General features: G+C 43.1%; 1 protein-coding gene across 4 annotated transcripts in view; it reads right to left on the minus strand.

Annotated features, from left to right (window-relative positions):
• The window catches only part of MTUS1 (microtubule associated scaffold protein 1), a 159,916-nt gene that overhangs the window by 13,938 nt on the left and 123,139 nt on the right, over nucleotides 1-22,839 (minus strand). For all 4 annotated transcript variants that reach the window (XM_079909039.1, XM_079909038.1, XM_079909041.1 and 1 more), the window contains 2 exons: nucleotides 22,595-22,809; nucleotides 13,930-13,996 (listed from right to left, as the gene is read on the minus strand). In XM_079909039.1, coding sequence (XP_079765165.1) covers nucleotides 13,930-13,996; nucleotides 22,595-22,809 — 282 coding nt within the window. The remainder of the gene's footprint in view (nucleotides 1-13,929; nucleotides 13,997-22,594; nucleotides 22,810-22,839) is intronic.

The raw sequence follows: 22,839 nt of genomic DNA on the forward strand, positions 1-22,839 counted from the left end.
CAGCCTTCCTGTACTTATGTTAGATATGGGGAAGGGAGTGCTACTCTGTAAGGAGGATGCATGTTCTCAACACCCCAGAGTGCCCATGGATTCATGCAAAATGGATAAAGTAATCCTTATGTCTCTTTTGGTAAGGAATATGTATTTGTGGAGTAGTGGAAGGAAAAAGGTTGTTTTAGGGAGGAGAAGAGGATAGTTTAGATCAATGATTATTCTGACCTAAGTAGTGGGAAATTGGCTGGCTCCCGGGATGGATTTCGGGCAATGATGTAGACTTGTTTTCTTGGGAATATGCCACATGGCAGTAGAAACACCAGCCTCTACTTGTCCCATATCAGTATTCCTTCAGAAGTAAAATAAGTCATATTGAAATAATGACAAGCATAGTGTCTGCTAAAGAGCACCCTTAAAATTCAAATAAACCCACAAATGTTTACTGAACTAGCAGTAAAGGCAAAAACAAAGCAAGAACTACTACCCTGATATTGAGGGTAAAAACTGTATTCCACGATGAGCAATGGGGAGCCTGCACAGTGCACCTTGGGAGCTAGAACATTCCCAAGGCAGAAAAGATGGAGAGAAGACTCAGCAAGGCAGATGTAGGCCACATTACAGAGATCATCAACATCACCAACAACTCAGGCCTTTGGGACTCCGTTTGGGAAGTGATTTTTTTCCTTAAAAGAATTTATTAAAAGATGATGGCCATGCTGATTGCTACAGAATATGCTCCTCATATCACTACGTATTTATCAAAGGAGGAAAAAGTGATTCACGAAGGCAAATGTTAGCCAAAGAGGTAAACGTATTCGCTTCCACTGCCTTTCCAAAATAATACAAATAAAATGATAGGGCCACAAGCCTCCTTGTGTGAATTCCACGTTACAGCTCTATACGAAAGAAGGCAGTAGAAAACTATTTGTGAACAGTCAATAAAGGCATCAAAATAGCTTTTCTAGTCAGAGAAATCTTGATTTCACACAGCCTTCTGACGTAATTGCCTCAGGATTTCAGACAACAGCAAAGTAAAAAACAAAACAAAAAATTCTAGCTCATCTGAAGGCTCATATCTGAGATAAAATGTCTAAGTGAACCAAAAACTAGAAGAGCTTCCGTGTAGAAGTTAGCAGTATGCTACACCTGCCGGATTCCAACACATCTGCTTGTAATCAAAGACTGTCAGTCTGAATGTGTAACTGTATAACTTTAAAATCAAAAAGGATAGTTGGAAATCCTCTCACTCACACTGGCGGCCGGACAGGGTGTTTCCTCTTTTTTTTTTTTTTTTTTAAAAGACGCTTAACTAGTGTTTGATTTTGTTGGCCACTGTGCAGAGAGGTAAAGGGAGGACAGGAGGGAAGGAAGGGTACAGGGAAAAAAAATGGGTCGGACGGGGGAGCGGTGGTTACTGCTGTTAGGACAACAGTCCCAAGGCAGGCCCGGCCCCAGGTGGTGACATCAGCCTGCAGCTGTGCAGGAACAGCTGGGCTGAAGTGATCCCTCACACAAATGGCTCTACTTTGAGTTAACGGGCCTGGGCTCCTGGGGAAGCACTTATCTGGCATAAAGACTCGTGAAATACTTTTCTAAAGGACACACATGTCAACGCTGTATCAAGGGTTCTCAGGACCCCTGATGGCTGGACACACTCGTCGGGAGTCGGGGACGCCAGCCTGGGGCTTCAGTCCTGGACTTTTCCGTGTACTTATTTCAATTTAGGAGCGATTTCTATGCAGCTGGGCTCTTACTCCTGTTATCAGTTTTGTCTCTTCCTTGCTTATTCTCCAGAATTCCACTCACTCTCAGTCAATTAATCAAACACCCAAGACAGCCAAAATCAAACATGAATCTTTCAGAATTCGGACTAAGCAAGGAGTTTTCGCACAGTGTTAGGCGATACTGTTTGCATGAAGTTAGTGCACGGATGGAAAATCCACAGACTACAAAGTAGTCCTTTTGTCCTTACTGTTTTAATCATTCTGTTAGACAATTTTTAAAAGCACGTCTGTGATAAAGCACACCAAAGAGACCACTGCCTGCAGGAAAATTGAAGGATTATCATTTTTGTGCCCATACTGGGAAAATGCAGAAGCTCTCTCCAGCAATCTATTAATTAAAATGAGAAACAGAGTTTTCAGAATTAAGAAGCGAAAGAAAGAAACCAACTCATTTACAAGATCAGCCCTGGGCTTCCCTGGTGGCGCAGTGGTTGAGAGTCCGCCTGCCGATGCAGGGGACACGGGTTCGTGCCCCGGTCCGGGAAGACCCCGCATGCCGCGGGGCGGTTGGGCCCGTGAGCCATGGCCGCTGAGCCTGCGCGTCCGGAGCCTGTGCTCCGCAGCGGGAGAGGCCACAACCGTGAGAGGCCTGTGTACCGCAAAAAAAAAAAAAAAAAAAAAAAGATCAGCCCTAAAACATAAGGCCACATTACAAGCTGGAAGTTGACATTTCAACCTGAGATGAACCAGGCCTTAGAAGAATTCGAGGCCAAGGACAGAACAGGAAAAACAGAGAGACTCCCCTGACAGTTTAAAACATGGATAACTAAGCAAGGAAAAAATATTTCACAAGTGGTGAAATGCTTGAAATTTTTCCTTTTCGATTATTTGGATGACATCTACAGAAGGTCCAATGCCTGAATCAAATATAACCTTGAGAAGAGAACTGGCTTCGTCCTGGGTCCTTTAGGAGTTTTCCCCAGGAGTGAAGTACAGCCATTACCTCATTGGTCCTGGTGGCCTTTCCTAAGAGGAAGGGTCAGATTTTTATTATTTCCATCTCATGGAGACCAATTTCCCTTTGGTGACTGATAAATGTGTTATTTACAATGAAAAACATTATACAACCATGGCCCTAAATTGTTAGTATTCTTTTGAAATGATACACGGCTTTCTTAATTTTTATATCTGAGTAGCAGTTTTCGTCATGAGACAACTAGAAATACTTTAATTCTCAGGAACATAAATAAATGTCTTAACAGAATAGAGCTAAACACTTAGGTTCAAATCTCAGCCACACCACTTACCTGCTATGTGATTTGAGCAAATGACTTAAGCTTTCTAAGCCCGAACTTCCTTATTTTTAAAGTGGCACTAATATTAGTGCCTTCCACTGCAGGATTAAATAAAATATATGTGAAGCGCTTGGCCGGTGCCTGACCAGAGTTAAGTATGCAACAAATGTTACTGCTATTATTGCTAGCTTTGCCAAAGTCCACCGATTCAAATGTGTCTGAAGAGTCCTCAAAGACATGCTTGGCGGTGAGGGGTGTCCATGACACAGTGTGACAGTTACAAAGATGCACTGCTCGTCTAGTATTCAAAGAAGGTAAACACACACACACACACACGAGGACAGGGTACACATCTACCCCAAAGCTTCACTTTCTAATACTACTGTTCTTGGCATTATATGCAATAGAATTTCTCCAACTTTTAGGTAATTTTATCTAAATTAGACATAAAATATGGAAGAGAAAAAAGAAAAAGAAAACTAGGGAGGTAAGGTCCCTCAGAAGCTCATGCAAAGTTTCACGATGCCGTACAAGAGTTCGTGACCGAAAGGAGAGACAAACAGGAAAGCAAGATGACTTCATTCCCCAGCTGTACACCCACGCTCTCCCTAGACGCTTCCAGCAGGCCTGCTGTGAGTGCCAGCCCTTCCTTGAGCACGGTTCCCTTCTCCGCACCATCCAGGAGGGCAATGAGGTGGGTGTCTGGTCCAGCCTCTCCTGCCTCCTCTTGGTCTCTCTCAGTCTCTCTCTCCGGCCACCTCACCTGCTTTTATTTCTGGGCACCCCTCCACTCCTTTAACAGCACACACTTCTCAGGGCAGACATGCTTTTTTAAAAAAAACAACTTATAATTGTGGAATAATTTTATTAGATTGATAGAAAAGGTACAAAGAGACAGTACCAAGAGCTCCCGTATACCCTTCACCTAGGTTCCCCAGATGTTACCATCTTATGTAAAGCCAGGACATTTTTCAATACGAAGATTTTAACGTTGAAGCAATACTACTAGCTCTACTACAGACTTTATTGCAATTTCACCAGTTTTTCTACTAATGTCCCCCCCGCTTTTTTAAGAATAAACTTTTTAGGAATAATTTTAGATTTTCATAAAACTCATAAGGATAGAATAGTTCCCGGATACCTCTCTCCCAGTTTCCCCTAATGCTGATATCATATATTATGACAGGACGTTTGTCGAAACTAAGAAATAATTTTACTGGCACATTATTATTAACTAAACTCCAAGCTTTGTCCTTTCTTTCTGTTCTAGGCTCCAACCCAAGATAGCGACCTGCATTTACTCATCACATTTCCCTCATCTTCTCTAATCTGTGAATGTGTCTTTCCTTGCTTTTCATCATCTTGTCAATTTTGAAGTCAGGCATTTTACAGAATGTCCCTCAACTTGGGTTTGTCTGACATTTTCTCTGCATACTCCTCTGACCCAGGAATTCCGCCATTAAGAATATATGTGTGGGACATACTCCCACACATATAAAATGAGGGACATACGAAGCTATTCACTAGAGCATATTTTGTAAGAGCAAAACATTACAAACAACCGAATGTCCACCGTGAAGAAACTGGTTAAATTAATTATGGTATATCTATATAATGGAATCGCTTCCAAAAAATAATTTTATAGCTGTTTAAAAACATATTGAGGAAGATCTCTGTGTACTGATCTTTAAGAAATGCTAAGCAGAAAACAAGGTGCAGAACAGCATGTATAATACTCTGCCACCTGTGTATAAAAGGAAGGGGAAACAAATATCTATCTTACGTTACTTCTCCTGTACCCCAGCCCCAGAACCATAAATGGCGACATAACCTTCTATCATAGTAGCACGATTGTTTCATAGTATTATTCTCTGAAGGGAAATCTGCTCATGACACACTTCCAGGGCAAGTGACCGTGTTGGTTACTCTCTTAAACTGGGGTCTAATCTGCTTCAAATTGGAAATAATACACCTGAACAAAGTAACCAAGAAGCCCTTTTTAAAAAGTAAAATGCTACTTTGTGGAGAGGCTGGTACCCAAAGAACAACAGAAGGGCAGGGACCTAGACTATCAACAACAAGCATTTCCAACTCTGCAGATCAGTTTCCTGATACGCCAGGTAGGACTAAATATCACCTGCTCTGCTAACCTTACAGTTTGGTGAGGATAAAGTGAAAGAGTGCTCTATTTTGTAGAGTGAGTCTTCACAGACTGTCTGTGGAATGATCATCTACTCATAAAAGCCCCAGGTTTTGCTCCCCAAAGGTACTGCTTTTTCACAAGACCAAGAAATTTGGCAGACACGTGAGAGAGACAAAGGTCTCTTTCTGAATTTTGAAATTAGCTACAAATAGCTTTCAGATTGCTCTTGGGCATTATATGAATTGACAAGAACTGATTTCAAAAGCCTTCCACTAATCACATCTTACTGGGAATTTACTTTCACAAACCTCCCGCCACGTCAAATCCATTCTCCCATAAATAATACCACCTTCCCTTTAAAGCTCAGTTCATACTTTACAAAGTGCTCTCATATTTATTATTCCATGTAATAGAACATAGTCATGTCTTGAGTTAATAACATAGGTATTATCTTAAATCTCACTTTCCTAGACTGTAGGGGGAACGGACGTGGCAGAACCGGGTCTAGAACTCAATCCGCTCAGCCCTTCTCAGTGCAGGTTCTATAGCACAGAACACGGAACAACCTGATCCAAGTGGCTGTTTTCTCAACTTGAGATGCATTAAGAGAGAAGTTCACGCATTCATACAATGGACACCTCAGAATAACAGGGCTTAATTATCTTGTGCAAGCTAGAGAGACTGCAAAGTAAGGCAGGTAAAAAAACAATCTTTTTTCTCCCTACACTGATTAGTCCTGATGAAATCTTATTCACATGCGGGATGACGGTCTGGCCCAGTCACAGATCTTAGTACAGAGGTGCCAGCTGGGCCTCCACAGAGCCCCGGGTTCTCCCTGCCAATAAAAGTCTGCAAAGGCTTTGCTGTTTTTCAGCTTAGTCACTGGCCAACAACATGCTGCAAAACAGATGCTCTCATAGTCACAACAGCAAACGTTCCATGGACCAATCAAAACACTTAGGCTGGAAAGTGGATCTGAGTCAAAAGCCTGGCTGAATAACCGGCATAAATGTTCTAAGCTTCAGGCCTGAGGAAAGTAAGTTAACACTTTAAGGAAATCACATTTCAATCAAGAGAATAAATTTAATATTAATGAACAGGTGAGTCTGATACTATTCTGTGTCTCCTCCCTGATGATTCATGTTTAGGGGGCAAGGTTCAAAAGGGCAGGTCAAAGTTACCGGTAGGCAGAGACTTCCTTGGTGGTGCAGTGGATAAGACTCTGTGCTCCCAATGTAGGGGGCCCCGGTTTGATCCATCCAGGAACTAGATCCCACATGCATGCCGCAAGAGTTTGCATGCCACAACTAAGGAGCCGGCGAGCTGCAACTAAGGAGCCGGTGAGCCACAACTAAGGAGCCCTAGAGCCACAACTAAGACCTGATGCAACCAAATTAATTAATTTTAAAAAGCCACCTAGAATTAAAACAAAACAAAACAACAACAAAAAAACCCCAAAGTTACTGGTATGCATATGATTTGGAAGCCTATGTACAAGAATGGATTCAGTTCAGTTAGAGCTATTTGGTATTATTCTCTTACTCTGCTCACTTAAGTCTTATATACATACATTTTTTACATTAAGTGAACAACATTCTGGACAGCTAGTGTGCCCAGGGAGCACCTGCATCAGAGTCACCTGGATGATCATTACAAGTGGACTCCTCCATCCCAAGCCACCCGAGTCAGAACCGGGAATCTGCAGTTTTAATCTGGCCTATTTTATTACACAGTGAAGTTTGAAAACCACCGACAAATTACGTTAAATCAGGAAAAACTGAACATATCAAAACTGGACAAGGACAAGTGAGGGAAAAGACCAGGACAAGGAAGAAGACTCAATAGGCTTTCGGAATAGACACGCTTGGGCTTCCCTGGTGGCGCAGTGGTTGAGAGTCCACTTGCCGATGCAGGGGACCCAGGTTCGTGCCCCGGTCAGGGAAGATCCCACATGTTGCGGACCGGCTGCGCCCATGAGCCATGGCCGCTGAGCCTGTGCATCCGGAGCAAAAAGAACAGACACTCTTGGTAATATTGTGCATCTGTACAGGTGAAAGAACCCAACCTTTCACTTATAGAGACAGCCAGCCAAAGTCTAAATTTAGAAGAGACAGACAAGGATAGAAAAAGAACGAGCCAAGTTTAAGACGGAATCAACTCCCTCTTCAATCAACTCAGTGAGATAAAGAATTGTTTTGGCATACGGTTGGTTTTCATTACATATTAATAGATTTTTCATTAAAGCCCACTTCAAAAATCACTTCTGGAATTCTGCAACTCAAAAGTGGCTTAACTGTAAAGAGTTTTAAAATTACTCTAAATATACAACCTTGTTAAACCATAACTATACACAAAACTAGTGAAAGAATTAACACATTCCATAAAGGTGTGAAGGGAGGTTAGTTCACAGACACAGTCAAGTGTTGATTAGACAGTGTGTACACTGCTTTAGGCAGAGCCAAGTCACTTTTTCCTAGTACATAATAACAAGATATTTTAATCTAATACTTCTTGAACTCTTGACTTGAATAAAAAGATCCCCAAAGTAGTTATCAATGCAAACTAGTGTTTATATCAAATGATTTCCCCATCTTTCCAACAGTTTCACCATGGTTTCTTTCTTTGTAATTAACGGGAGTTTGGTGGTCTAGCCAGCCTAGGTTTTTATCCAGGTGCTTTGCTTTTCTGGCCTATTGACCTTAAGAAAGTTACATTAACGTTTAAGCCTCAATTCTTCCCTCCGTCCGTCCCTCCCTCCCTTCCTATACAATGCAGACCAGTAGACTTAGAGATGAACACTGATGTTAGGAAAGAGTAGGCACTCAATAAATGTTGCTGCCGTACCCACCATCTTTACATACAGAGGGCAAAATTGACTAGTCTTCTGAACCATTATTATGGAATTCCAGGAATTTTTAGTGAATAAAGGGTTAAAATCTCATTTGTATCATGACACAGGAACAATCAGGACAAATGTATAGAAAGACGTGAGTTAGCTATTAATTCTGATGGCTAGAAAATAATTGTGAAATACAAACTACCTTTTTCTTCATTAATTTAGATGAAAAAATGTGATTCCAATGATTAAGATCAATACAAAAATACAGTAGGAACCCTAAAAGATCATAATTATGGCGCTCCATTACACCAACATGACCATAAGAATCAGAATGACACATTTATTCCATATCTCAGAGGTAAAATGTTTGCTGTGGATTATGTAGAACATTAAGTTGAACTGTAATTTATTTTGAGGGCTGACATTTTCAAAATGACCTGATTAACTGGGATTGTCAGGCATCATGTAAAATGTCTTCAAGAGAACGATAGCTCATCTTACTTTATTACTTAGTTTTAACAGTTTATAGGAAAATATCTGTGTACAGAAACCATCAAGTATAAGCATATTATAAGGATAAAACCAACTTTCCCTAGCTACCATCCTCAGCAGTAAAATCATTCATTCATTCTCTGAAGTACTAAGCATCAGAAGTGCTAACTGCCAGGCCCAAGGTACTAGCTGGTAGAGCTACAAAGATGAAGGACGTACTGGCCTTGCCCTTGAAGTGCTCACAGCTCTGCGCTGTGAAAAGAGGTCTATAAACAAATACCTATAAGAGCAAGGTACTTGAAGGGTATAGTAGAAGGTGCAGTTCACTTGTCTGAAGGATTTGAATGAAACTGAATTGAAGACAAGGTATTTTAGTTAAGACTTTAAAAATAAGTAATGAGAAGAAGAAGGAGTTTGAGAGGCAAAAATAGAAAGATAGTGGGAAGAGGAGAGAGCCTTTCAAACAGAGAGGAGGCACAAACGAGGCACGAATGAGCCTCTGCCTGGGACCTTGGGAGGGAAAAGGAGGTATGCAGAGAGGAGAACGAGGGTCAGACACCATGAAGCTACACCGGAAGGTTACAGACACATCATACACGGTGACTTCAGTATGCTTGGACTTCTTCCCAAAGCCAAAATGGAGCCAATTATGTTTGTTAAAGATGTCCAGTAGAGGACACACATGAGATATATTACAAGTATAGTCCTGGTAGCACTTGGAGAAGAGAGAAGCAGGCCTGGGGGCAAGGTGACCACTGGGATATACTGCAGGTGAGAAATTACAGGACTTAAATTAGGACAGAAGCAGCCAGAATGCTGAAGAGAGATGGATCTGGGCGACATTTAGGGCACAGCCTGGTATCATGCGGAGGATGGAGGAAGAGGGTTATGACCTTAGCTGGCAGCCTGGGTGGTAAGTGAATAATAATCCAGTGTAGAAGGTGATGAACAGACTTTGAGGCATAGGTCTGAATGAGGAGACACTGCGGAGTATTCCGGAAGCAAGGGGCTGGGGAGTCAGGAAGGTCTGATTACACTGGACTGGTTCATCTAGAGGCAGCTCTTCACTGGGAAAAAAGTATTTACAGCTTGGGGAAGGAGGGGACTAGAAAGAGAAATCTGAGTCATCACCCTATAGGCTGTAGTTGAAACCATGGGAATGGGTAAGAAAAACAGCCGACAATGAAAGCCTTATGATGACATTATTGAAGGGGTAAGTGAAATTATGCTACATCCACTCAAAAGGCATTACCGTGATCATTAACCACGAGCGTATGAAGACCAAGAGGCAAAATGGGAAAGTGCTCGACATAAGTTTAAACATCAGAGTATCTACGATAACATGGAAGGATCTCAAAAACATTAGGCGTGAAAGAAGCCAGACACAAAGAGAATTTATTGTGTGTTTCCATTTACATGAAACTCTATTGCAGAATGGACAAAACTAACCTCGAGTGATAAAAATAAGGTCAGTGTTTGCTTCTAGGGGAAGAGGGTCTACTGGAAATGTAATCTAAAGGTGTGGGTTACATGAGTGTGTGTGTTTGTCAAACTGATGCAACAATAAGCATCCCGCTGCATGTAAATTATACCTTAATAATAATAATAATAAAAGAGTGCAAAGTGGTATATATTCATATAAACAAAGGAATATGCCAAAATATGGAGCTATGGGCTATTTACCCCTCACTCCACAATTTTCGTCAATTTTCACACATTGTTCCTAAACAAAAAGAAACTTTAGGGAATTCCTTGGCGGCCCAGTGGTTAGGACCCCATGCTTTCACTGCCAGGGCCCCAGGTTCGATTCCTGGTGGGGGAACTAAGATCCCACAAGCCACGTGGTGCAGCCAAAAAAAGAGAGAAAAGAAACTTTAAAACCTAAAACGCCCATAAATGTTTATTAATTACCCATGAAAACGGAAAGCATATATATATATATCTTCATAGGAAGCAGGAATGGATCTCTGCAATTAAAGAGTTTACTGTCTGGGGACTTCTCTGGTGTTGCAGTGGTTAAGAATCCGCCTGCCAATGCAGGGGACACGGTTTCGAGCCCTGGTCCGGGAGATCCCACATGCCGTGGAGCAACTAAGCCCGTGAGCCACAACTACTGAGCCTGCACTCTACAGCCTGTGAGCCACAACTACTGAGCCCACGTGCCACAGCTACTGAAGCCTGTGTGCCTAGAGTCTGTGTTCCGCAACCAGAGAAGCCACCGCAATGAGAAGCCCGCGCACCGCAACGAAGAGTAGCCCCTGCTCGTCGCAATTAGCGAAGGCCCGTGCGCAGCAACAAAGACCGCCCCCCTCCAATAAAAAGAGTTTACTGTCTGAAGACAATAGGAAAACACAAGATATAGTATATACACAAATGCAAAATATGAAGGGCTCTCTGGAGCAAAGGGAGCCGCACGCTTTGGTTCTGAGGAGACTGTGAGGGGGTTTTCAAAGAGTTTTTTTGCAGAAGCAAATGTTATGTTGTTCCACAAAGCAGGCTCAGATGCAGATACACACAGGCTGTGCTGGAGGTAATAAGCTGGGTTAACCTGGGAGCACAAGTGAGACCACAGTGGGCAAGTCAGTCAGGGGAGGAGATCATCGGAGGCAGTGAGGTCTGAAGATCGAAAGTGCAGACTTTACTTGGGTTTCAGGGCCCCTGCACTTATGAGTTGTCCTTTATTCTTTGCAGCTCTTAGCAGTTTGGGAACCTTGCCTCAATTTTCATAGAGGAGGTAAAGAAAAACTACTCAGTGGGAAAGCGACACCAACGATGCCCCATTATGTCAGAGGGGAAAGGTGGGTACTTTGATGGCATTGATGGTGGTGGCTCTCTTTTCTTGAGTTGCCTGTGATGGACCAGTCGCTATGCCAGTCACTTCACATGTACTACCACCTGACTCAAACTCCAAAAAAAGCCAGCAAAATGCATGTTAACTTCCTATCACCAGTGAGGAAACTGTGCTCAAAAAAGCCAGGTAACTTCTAACCAGGAGTGGACGGTTAGAAGCACAAAAACCAGACGGTGGACTCCACACCCCAAGCGCCTCTAACATATCAGGAAGGGAGCCATCACATCTCACCTTTCCATTTGTACGTGAAGAGCAAAAATAACCTGTCCTGAGGCATTTCTAATAATATTTAGTCGAATTACTATTCCTTTCTGCAGCAGAGTCTCTGCCCTCGCAAAATAGCAAATGCCGTTACTACACATCTGTCAACCGCATGCATCTTAACAACTACTATTTGATAGCAGTTAATACTTGGTGGTAGACGCTTTGCAACAAGTTACCTCATGTAATTCTCGTGGCCACCCTTGAGGCAGACACTACCGCCATTTTACAAAGAATGAAGTTGGGACAGAAGGCGTGTGCTCCGTCTCCCCTGCCCGAGGTCACCCAGCTACCAAAGATCTGAACCTGGACAGTATGACCACACAGTCTAACAGCTTTGTACCACTGCCTCACATTTGAAAACTGAGCTGTAAACTTTGTGGTGTGAACTTATTCCTATTGCAGCTCAATCAATCAAACCGGCAGCTTTGAGAACATTCTTCCTGGACTGTTCCATCAGAAGAAGGCTTCTCTCCCTTCCCCTCATGGAACCAAAAATCTTCCCCCAAATGCTCCACGCTGTTATGTGAACAATTCAATCTGATTCACCGGCAGCAACGCCACACTTCCTGAGAGCATAGCCTTGGGTGACCGGATGATATGGACGGGCCAAACACTGCATCCTGACACTCCAAGAGCAGCAGTAAAGCCACACCGGGGCACCGGCTCCTTATCACAGGGAAGGTGAGAGTGGGTGCAAATGGCTACAGCTATTTCCTGTCGGGCTAAGTAACTAACGGGAGGTAATGAGTCCCTGGGTCCCATTGAGGTCACTGAATCGCGCTATCCACTGAAAGGTGGAAAGAGGATTCCCCCATTCAAACTGCCTGAATGAGAACAGTGTTCCCTTGGCGCATCTGCCTCGTCTTGGGGGGAGGCTGAAACGTGAAGCCCCAGCGAGGCTCCTCTCCACCTCTACCGGGTTAGAGCGAACCCTGAAACACACACAAAAAGACCTCTCTTCTGATCTGCTAACCCTATATCCATTACATTACTTAAGGTGCAGACAAAAGCAAGTTAAGTTGGTCATCCGGGTAATCAAAAGGACACCAGTCACGTTCAGTAACCTGGCAGAGAGCCTTAAATGTCCCTGGGAGCCAGGCTGTTTCTTATCTGTGGTTTCCTTGAACTGTTTTCCTAGAACTCTCAAGTCTTTGGGGTCCTGAAGTTCCATCTGTCTCACAATTACTCTTCCCAAAAGAGTCCTTCCTAAGATCAGGAGAAAATGATGCCCAGGACGAGGTATTCGGGCGAGTCAGGAGTCTGGCATTGCCCTGCCTCGGGGGGTGAAGAGAGAAGAGGAATATAGACGGAAGTCTTCACCCCACGTTCATGGCTACTTGATCTTTGCCCGGGCATGGTAGGGGAGGGGGACTTAAGAGGGTTCAAGTCCAGCAAATTATATTGACAGTATTTCAACTCTGGTGTTGTCCAAAGAAAAACGAGCAGTTTCTCCTGGAACTAGACGAACATAATTTTCAACTCTGGCTGTGGCCTTTGCATTATTTATACACGTACCTACACACGCTTTCAGCACACACAGAAAACCGCAAAGGGCAAGGAAGGCAGCCTTTCAATGAACTGCTCCAGACCTGGCTGAAGCTACAGCAGGAAGCTGACTGTCTAGGGCCGTGGTGCCTACAGTGCATGGGGCTCCCGAGGCAGTCAGCTCGCTCTAACACGCAGGCTGAGGCAGGAAAGGCAGCACTGTCTCTGCTGCACGAACCCAGGGCTCTTCCAGGAAAGACAAGAACTAGAAGAGAGTTCGGCCTGGAAAGAGCAGCCCTGGGGGGTGAGTGCCACAGGCAGGAGAGACACCTGGCTTCCTGTGGAGCTGGGTCCTTCTCACTGCCAGTCCAGCTGGAAGAATAGCACAGAGTGCGCCTTCTAATGCTATACCCGCTACTCACAGGGCACCCAAGGAAGTGCAATATCATTACTGCTACTGGAGAGGGAATTTCCTCACCACTCTTTCATGTGAAAGATGGTTCCAGAAAGAAAAAAACCTGACGGAATTATCTAACTGTAATCCACACACTTACAAAAAGCATTCCGTCCCTCTCTCCAGGAAAAGAAATGTTTTGGTCATCAGAAACTCTGCTAGGCTTAGTCAGATCAGTGCCCAGAATTCCATGAACTTGAGGTCAAACTGCCAAGATTCAACAGAAACGTCGATGGTCAGTGTTTGCACAGATACTGGAGTGAGTGGCTGACACTGCCACGAGGCAGCTCCAGGAGACACCATGCAGACAGGAAAACCAACTGGGATAATTTTCCCCTCCCCCCGAAAAACTTGGAAGAAGGAAAAAAAAAAAAAAAAAAGCTCTTACCTAGCTCTCCCCGGAGGTTAACAAGTTCTTGAGATAGGGTTTTGTGTTGTTTCAATGCTTCCTCCCGCTGTGGAAAACACACATCAAGTTACTCATGTTTTCAAGAGGGTCCCTTTCAGTAAAGCACACATTTGTTATCACCAGGAAAATGAGACTCAGAACTGAGAAGCCAAGATATGAATCATTTAGGCTAACAGTTTGTGTTGTTAAAAAACACAGATGTCCCTTAGTTGTTCAGGAAATTCACATTTCAAAAATCTGTATTTTCTCAGGTCCTCGTGAAACATTCATTTGAGGCACTGAATGGCCCGTTTAAAAATATTTACTTTGAGCCATGCTTCACTGCTGATCCCAGAACCTTTCAGCTAAGGCATACTTAAGACATAATGCATTCTCCTCCTCCAAGGGCAATAAAAGGCCTAATCAGTCTAAGATAAACGTTTAATGTTCTAAACACAGGCACTTATATGAACTTTATCCTATATTTGCAAATAGAAAAGTTTCCTTAGGAGGCCAATCGTTTACTTCTAAAAAGGATTTTTTACTTTCTCTTACAAAGCCACGGCGAAAAAAATAATCCTTTAAAAACAAAATGAAATTAATTTTACTCAGCTACGCGTTATTTTCTAAAGATGATAATATGTTGGATCAGCGATCATTCTGAAGAGATGTTAGAGAAATGAATCAAAGAAAACCAGGCCGCTGTTTCAGAATCAAAAAAGCAATTATCAATCTTGCCAAGGAGAACCATTTCTAAGTTACCAGCAACTCATCCGCAAGCGCACAGACACACATGCTTGTACAAACACAGCAATTAGATACAGTTTCTTACGAGGCAGATTCCCTCCCACCAGCGTGTAAGGAAGGAAAAGGCAGAATTCAAAGCTCTCTGGAAATGCCCTCCCGGGGATCGCCCCAGACAGAGCTCCCACCGCAGCTGGGTCGCAGCATTGCGGACGGAGATCATGAGACCGGCCTTTGCAGGCGAGAGTTGCTTGTCACTCAAAGCGTTTCCCCCTCACGCCAGACCACCTCTGCCTTCGCCCCTGGCATTCTTCCAGAAAAGCACTATAAACAAATACTAATTACCCTCGTTGCTGCACATGGAGAATAGAGGCACACTTTGCTGCCGGAGCAGCCCATTTTCCAGCTTCTGTCTCTCCAAGTCCCCCCTCCCGGCCCCGCGCAGGTGGCCAAGCCACCCACCAGTCCGGCCGGTCTACACTCAAAGCTCCACCAGGAGGAGCGCCATTGGTCTTCGGTTGGCCTTACTTCGCATCCTGCAGGTTAGCGTGTGCCTGGGACGCCTCTCTCCTCACAGGAGCTGAGGCTGCAGCTTCTGCCTTTGGCACAGGCTGCCTGCGACTGCTTAAAGCCACAGCCCTTCATTTATGAAAAACGAGAGCCAGCGCTTAGACTGATCGATTGCCACTTACTTTCAAATATCAGCTGGTACAGGGGAAAGAAAAACCGGCCGCCTCCGCGTGGATAATGGAGTTATTTTTAGACTTGGGAACCTTTTTATTCCCCTCTCTAATTAGGGGTCATTAGATGAGCATACTTGCTAATAGAAAAAGGAAATTTATTCTCCAAAACCTGTGTGCTAAGTGAGTTATGGACGAGGTGAGGAACGGTGAAAGTGTGTGTTGTGACGGAGAATTTAACATGACATTATAAAATGAATGATGTTTTCCGGAAAAATTCATTTAAATGCTTACAACGTGGTTCCCTGGCATTTTAAGAAGCGTGACCTGCTGAATTGAGAGTTGGAGATCAGATATATGTTATGGTTTTTCCCTTTTACTTTGTAAGTCTCTCACGAAAGAGCTAGGGAAGTTAACGATACACTAGCACTGTCCTGGACACTTAACAGTGACTGGAATTTAAGGAACACTTTCTCAATGAGTACATTTTAGCCCTAATGATATTCTAAATGCTTGATTTTTAAAACGTAGTATTAGGTTGTTCTGAAATCACAAATCAGTAAGTCCATTTTTTTTAAGTGAACAAGCAATGAGTTTTCTAATGTAAAAATTAAAGTTTGAGGAAAACCAGCCCAGATAAAATTGGCGAAAAAAGAGAATAAAAATATATATACTATATACTTCTCTTACTCTCAAATTTAAGCCTTTGTGATCTAGTTCAAGTTACGTATCAGCAAGTTTTATCACTCGAGTGACAAGAGACCCAGAAGACTGTTTTGCTAGATACACGCAAGCAGTCCTGTAACACATTCGGTGACCTTGCTTAAAATTCACTCTTTTCTAAGAGCTAAATCCTTAATAGAAGGAAAAGCTGGCAAGAAGTTAAATCACTTTTCAAATTTACAGAAGTCCTTAAACATGGAAAATTGAAAACTTAAGTTGGTGTAAAGTTTCCAGGAGTGATTCTGTGAACTTTTACATCCTATCACAAGTATCTACAAGGCAGTCTTTTTGCTTATTAAAGGGACTTTGTGGACAAGCAATTTCAGTACAGTTGAAATCCAAGGTTGGTTGAATCCCTGATGTGGAACCTGGGATGTAGGCGTGGAGGACCAACTGTACTCCGTCACTTTATATGAGGGCCTTGAGCATCCACGGATTCTGGTACCTGCTGTTGGGGCGGGGGGCGTCCTGGAATCAGTCCCCACAGGTACAAAGGGCTGACTGCACGCATGGGGACACTGCCCCCAGCTGCACTGCACTCAGCCTTCCTCAGTGCCCAGAAGCCATCGATGTCTTCCAACCTCTGTCAATCCCAATGGCAGCAACAGGAAAACCATGGGATCGTTTTGGACTCTTCCTTGTCTAATGGGTTGTGCCACAGTCAGTCAGTTCTTCCCTCCTAATGTGTCTTGAATCCACTGCACTTTTTCTATTAGTGATGCCTCCACCCTAGCCCTCATCCTCACCAACCCCACTCCTGAACTATGGAAAGCCTCCCTCCACACTATTTTGCAGAGGATTGGTAGATTTTTATCCCATATTCTGGGTACAAATAAATGCCCTTGCTTGACAAGAGTCTTCCATTGAGTGCATAAAAAATAAACTTCCATGAACCTCAATCACCCAGCTCCTGTTTAGACACCCTACTCCTCTTCTGTCCAAGTCATGCTTGCCATGCATGTCCCACCCCACAAGCTGGAAGGCTTGGTCTTCTGTACCTGACCCATTCTATAAGCCTTCAGGGAATACTAACTGTCAGTCATAGATACTACTCCCTTCCCCCACACACCTAGACAGGACATTTATCCTTCTGAATTGGTTGGCAATTTAGTACTCAGTACCAACTTACCAAGTACCATTCCAGATGCTGGGGAAAATGTGGAAAAAAATTAAGACATGGCTCCTGCTTCAAGAAGCTTGAGACCTAGGTAGAACTAAGACATCCAGGCCCAATAACTCAAGGCAGATGACCTCATCTGAGCGGAAGCAGTACAGGACAATGGAAAAACCAAGGGCTTTAAATACGATCCTATGTGAAATGCCGACCACAGTGCCCATATCATAATAGGCACATACTCAGTGTTACTTTCTACCTGACTCTCCTGGTAGCTTGCCCTTTAAGACCTTTACCCTTTCTTTGTAGATGACAAAATGCATTTGTCACTTAGATACTGACTGCCTGTTTCTTTTTGTTTAGCTGCTCCTATATCAGTGTTTCTGTCTTAGATGATAAACTCTTTATGGTCCAGATAACAAGTTTATTTAATTTTCTTTGTATTGTAACATGCAGAGTTCCACACAATGCGAAGGAAAAAAAAAAAAGAGGGAGGTGGGAATCTGGTTGGGAAAAATGCTTTTATACTCATACATTAAATATATGAAGTGCTCCAAGAAAAAAATGGACTCACCATAATTAGATTAGGAGTCCCTGGGACACAGGCACTTAGTCTCCGGCTGTCATCCCATCACTGAGCCTCAATTTGCTAGCTTGGGAGAGTGTCAGAAGCACAGGGGATTTTGCAGGAAAGAGCCACATCGGACGGCTCAGATGCATGCTCTCTCTGACCTCCTCCATCCCCACTACCACACGATGAATCGTGTCCAATTTTTTGGTCTGAGACATTTTTATTTATAGACTGCTAGTGTCGTTCAAAATTCATCTTTGTTCAGGTGCTACTTTAGGTTAGATTCCACTAGCAAAAACAGAATTGGAGGCACACTGAATAACTGGTCAGAGGTTGGGTTGAGGTACTCAGAAACTTTCATGAAGAAATGGGGATCACTAACATCAACACTGTCTGGCACTCGGTCTGCCTGCACAGAACACTGTACAACTATTCAAGGATAAACCAAGAATCAGAACTAAAACAAACAACATTGTGTCCTCTGAGAAATAGAAAGTGTGGTATTGGTTTCCAGATTCATGAGACATGCATTAGAACTTCTGCTCTGTAATGAATGATGTCTACCACTAAAGTGGTAAAGTTGTAGGTTTTTTTGTTTGTTTTTGTTTATTTTTTTGTGGTACGCGGGCCTCTCACTGTTGTGGCCTCTCCCGTTGCGGAGCACAGGCTCTGGACGCGCAGGCTCAGCGGCCATGGCTCCCGGGCCCAGCTGCTCCGTGGCATGTGGGAACTTCCCGGACCGGGGCACGAACCCGTGTCCCCTGCATCGGCAGGCAGACTCTCAACCACTGCGCCACCAGGGAAGCCCAGGTTGTAGTTATTAAATAGACTTTCAACAAAAGGATGAGTGACAGTTCCAGGATTCCCTATAATCAACGATTTTTACCTATATTTTAATGCTCTGAAATGGTTTAGGAAAAATTAGCAATAACGAGATATATATGTATATATAGATCAGTATAGATCTACAATCTATATCTACCTATCTACATATCTATATATCAATCACTTCTATAATGGGTATGAGAGAACCAAAGGGTTAAGTAAAAATTTTGAAAAAATTGCTTAACTTTTCCCTTGGTTATATCTTTCCTTTCCAACTGTTTTTTAACAGTGCCCTGTACACATTAGGCAATCAGTAAATATTTGCTGATTGATTATAAGGAACTAGAAAAGAGCAAAGAACATTTACATTAAAGACTTTATATGTTCATCTTACATCTGGGATTCCGTTCTCTTTATTTTTATTTATTTATTTTTTTTGCAGTACGTGGGCCTCTCACTGTTGTGGCCTCTCCCGCCGCAGAGCACAGGCTCCGGACGCGCAGGCTCAGCGGCCATGGCTCACGGGCCCAGCCGCTCCGCGGCATGTGGGATCTTCCCGGACCGGGACATGAACCCGTGTCCCCTGCATTGGCAGGCAGACTCTCAACCACTGCGCCACCAGGGAAGCCCCCATCCTCTTTATTGATCCATTCGTTCATTGAGATACACCCTGCATATCTCTTATGTAAAGGCACTGCCATAGCACCTGGGGTGGTTTCCTAAGAAAGCACCAGACACAGGTCCAGCTCTCAGTGAGCTGACTGTCTTAAAAAGTGAAAACAACTTGGAAATGGTTACCTACTAGGTAGAGAGTGACAGAGAAATATAAGTGCTCCTAGAATACAGAGAGTAGATAAAACATAGAGCTAGAAGGACCAGGAAAGTCTTCATAAAAGAGGGTGTGTTTGAGCTGAATTTTAAGAAATTCAACAGAGTCACAGTTACATGGGCATTCGGATCTAAATTGGGTGTAAGATGAAATTCACATGCGATACAAGAATCCATGAAACTCATTAAGAGTTTGCCCTGCAGTGGACTGAAGCATCTCTCAGTGTGCCCGACCCAGTGAAATATTTTCTCTAGTGTTGGACCTAATCTTTCTCCAGTTGATCACCTGATAAAATGCTTGGTTTGTGTTTAGGGGCCAAGTCGTATGGAAGGAAAGTAACTTTTTTTTTTTTTTTTTGCGGTACGCGGGCCTCTCACTGTTGTGGCCCCTCCCATTGCAGAGCACAGGCTCCGGACGCGCAGGCTCAGCGCCCATGGCTCACGGGCCCAGCCACTCCGCGGCACGTGGGATCTTCCCGGACCGGGGCGAACCCGTGTCCCCTGCATCGGCAGGCAGACTCTCAACCACTGTGCCACCAGGGAAGCCTTCAATTTTCTTATTTGTGAACTCCAACTTGCATTTTGGAGAGGATTTTATTAAGTAAGAACGTCTGGAACTTAGTAAATATTCAACAAATGTTAAACCCCTCTTGCTTCTCCTTTACCTTCCTGATTATACAGCTGGAGCACACCGGCAGTGAGCGGAAGGTGAAAAGGGGCAGTTGGTGCCAGGTTACAGAGAGTCTTATATTCCAAGTTACACACCAGAGTCATCCAAGAGAAATATAATGTGAGCCCTGTATGTAATTTTAATTCCAAGTAGCCACATTTTTTAAAGATTAAATTCATCTGACAATATATTTTATTTAACCCAGTATGTCCAAATTATCATTTCAACATACAGTCAACAGAAACGTTATTAGTGAGATATTTCACATCCTTTTTTCATATTGTCTTTGAAATCTGCGTGTATTCTACACTTACCGCACATCTCAGTTCAGCCTAGCTACACTTCAAATGCTCAACAGCTTCATAAGGCTAGTGGCTACCATACTGGGAAAATCGGCTGTAGAGAATGGAGAACCACTGAAGGTAATCAGTAGAGTGGAATGCTTTGGGATGCAGTGATTGGGATGGATTACAGAGGAGAGAGTGCAAGCCTCAAGACTGGTTAAGAAGTTATTAAAATAATCCAGGAGACAGTTATCCAGGGCTTGAACAAGGTTGGCATCGGTAGAGATAGAAAAGAGGAGATGAAGGAAGGGGAGAAACACTGGGGGATGAGAACTCACCATACTTGATTGCTCTCATGTGGGAGATAAAGGAGAGAAAAGAATTGACCATGGGGTTGTTAGGCTAGATACAGTAAAATAAATAATTGGTTTATCACTAAATAGACAAACTAATTGTTCCCTACATTTGACGTTATGTAGTTTCCAATTTAGCTTACTTGGTTACATAAACCAACTCTCAAAATTCCTCTCATATAATAAAGAAAAACAAAAATACTGTATGCTACTGTAATTTAAAAACTAGGTAAATGTCTGCATCTCCCCCTCCAAAAAGTTCATTCGAACAAAGCTGTAAATTGTTCACCAAACACTGATTTAAACTGTCTGCTAGCTTAGCAGCTCGTCAAAGGCACAGACCAAGTCTCATTCACCTGCATCTCCCTTTGCCCCAGACGGCAACCACATCAGAGTAGCCTCTGTAAGAAATGAGTATAGGTTTGTTGGCTTGAACTGAACTAGAGAACAAGCAGATTGAACAGTATTCTTCTTGAGATGTCAGGTATCCTCATCTTTAAAACAGTGATTTAAAAATATCTAGCGAGCTCAAGCTACATTCTCAACCCAGTATTTCCCCTTAAATAATTATACTTTTTGTTGCTATGCCAGTAGCATACGTTCATAGAAACTTGGTTTTCTCAATGAATTTTAACTAATTCCTGAATTAACATCCTTGTAGAATATCAGGGAAGAGTAAGTAAGCAAAGAAAATCTGTTTCATGTTTGTTGTACCACAAACTATTTTAGGAATGGATGGAAATTCTGAAGACTCTCTAGACCACTACTGGGAGTTACCTCAAAAGTGATCTTAGGGCTTCCCTGGTGGTGCAGTGGTTGAGAGTCCGCCTGCCGATGCAGGGGACACGGGTTCGTGCCCTGTTCCGGGAGGATCCCACATGCCGCTGAGCGGCTGGGCCCGTGAGCCATGGCTGCTGAGCCTGCGCGTCTGGAGCCTGTGCTCCGCAACGGGAGAGGCCACAACAGTGAGGCCGGCGTACCGCAAAAAAAAAAAAAAAAAAGAAGTGTTCTTTGACCCATAAATATAATCAACCTCATTTTTCAAAGGATTAAGTTCAGTGTGATATGGAAAACTACATATGGCTAGATAAAAAATTAAGTGAAAAATAAGTTAATGCTGTGAAATAAAATTCATATTTTATGGCAAGAAAAATTTAAACATAAAAAAATTTTCTCTGCCCTTCGGCATCCTCTCTCCCTTCTATTGTGCATTGTGTATGTGCATTATACATCAACCAGACCTCCCCCATCAGGAGAAATACCTACTCAACCATAAAGAGCAACGCTCTCCCAGCACCAAGCCAACTCCTTAAAGATAACATTCCCTCCAGATCTTGTAAGGGGTCACATGACCAACCACTCTGTACTTGCAGATCTGGATTGTGTGAACTGTCAATAATGTGTCGCCCTCTGTCTCAAAACACTTACACATAACTGTGCCTTGACTTCTAAGTGGTGGAGCAATTCTCAGAGCTTTCTGAGATGCTGTTCCCAGGTTAAAATCCTCAATTAGGCTCAAATAAAATTTTGCATTTCTTTTTTAGATCGACTGATTAACTTTTTTTAATTGGCAATGCTAATATAGTCTAGAGGTATATAGAGGTTTAACAGGCAATTACGTTTTCACTGTTGTTGGTCTAACAGACCCCAGAGGAGAAAGAGAAGTACTAAGAAATGTTTCAATCCCAGATTTCTAGAGAGTGACTCAGGTATCAAATGAGTTGACAAAAGCATAATTGGGTGAATTATATGTGATCTTATCAATCATTAACTTAAAGATATTCACAAGACAGGAGCATGAGCATTGCCCATCCCCCCGCCTGCCCCAACCTTAGCGAGAAGGCTGTTTAGAGGGTACACATCACATCCTTACCTCAGACAGGAGGTGCTGAATCACAACTGTTAATGCTTCAAACTTGGTATTACCACGGGAAAGAAGCTGCTTGAGCTGCAGGATAAATCCACTTTGGTTTTCACATTTTGTTTTATACTGAGCCAACTCAAGTGTTTTTTCTGAGGAGAGCACATCTGGAGATGTCTGGGTCTGGATGCATAAACTTCTGGGACTCTTCTGTCTGCCCTTTTCAACTGCAAAAGGAATGAATATAGGTAGGAAAA

The sequence above is a fragment of the Stenella coeruleoalba genome, assembly GCF_951394435.1.
Source record: "Stenella coeruleoalba genome assembly, chromosome: 21".
Taxonomy (NCBI): domain Eukaryota; kingdom Metazoa; phylum Chordata; class Mammalia; order Artiodactyla; family Delphinidae; genus Stenella; species Stenella coeruleoalba.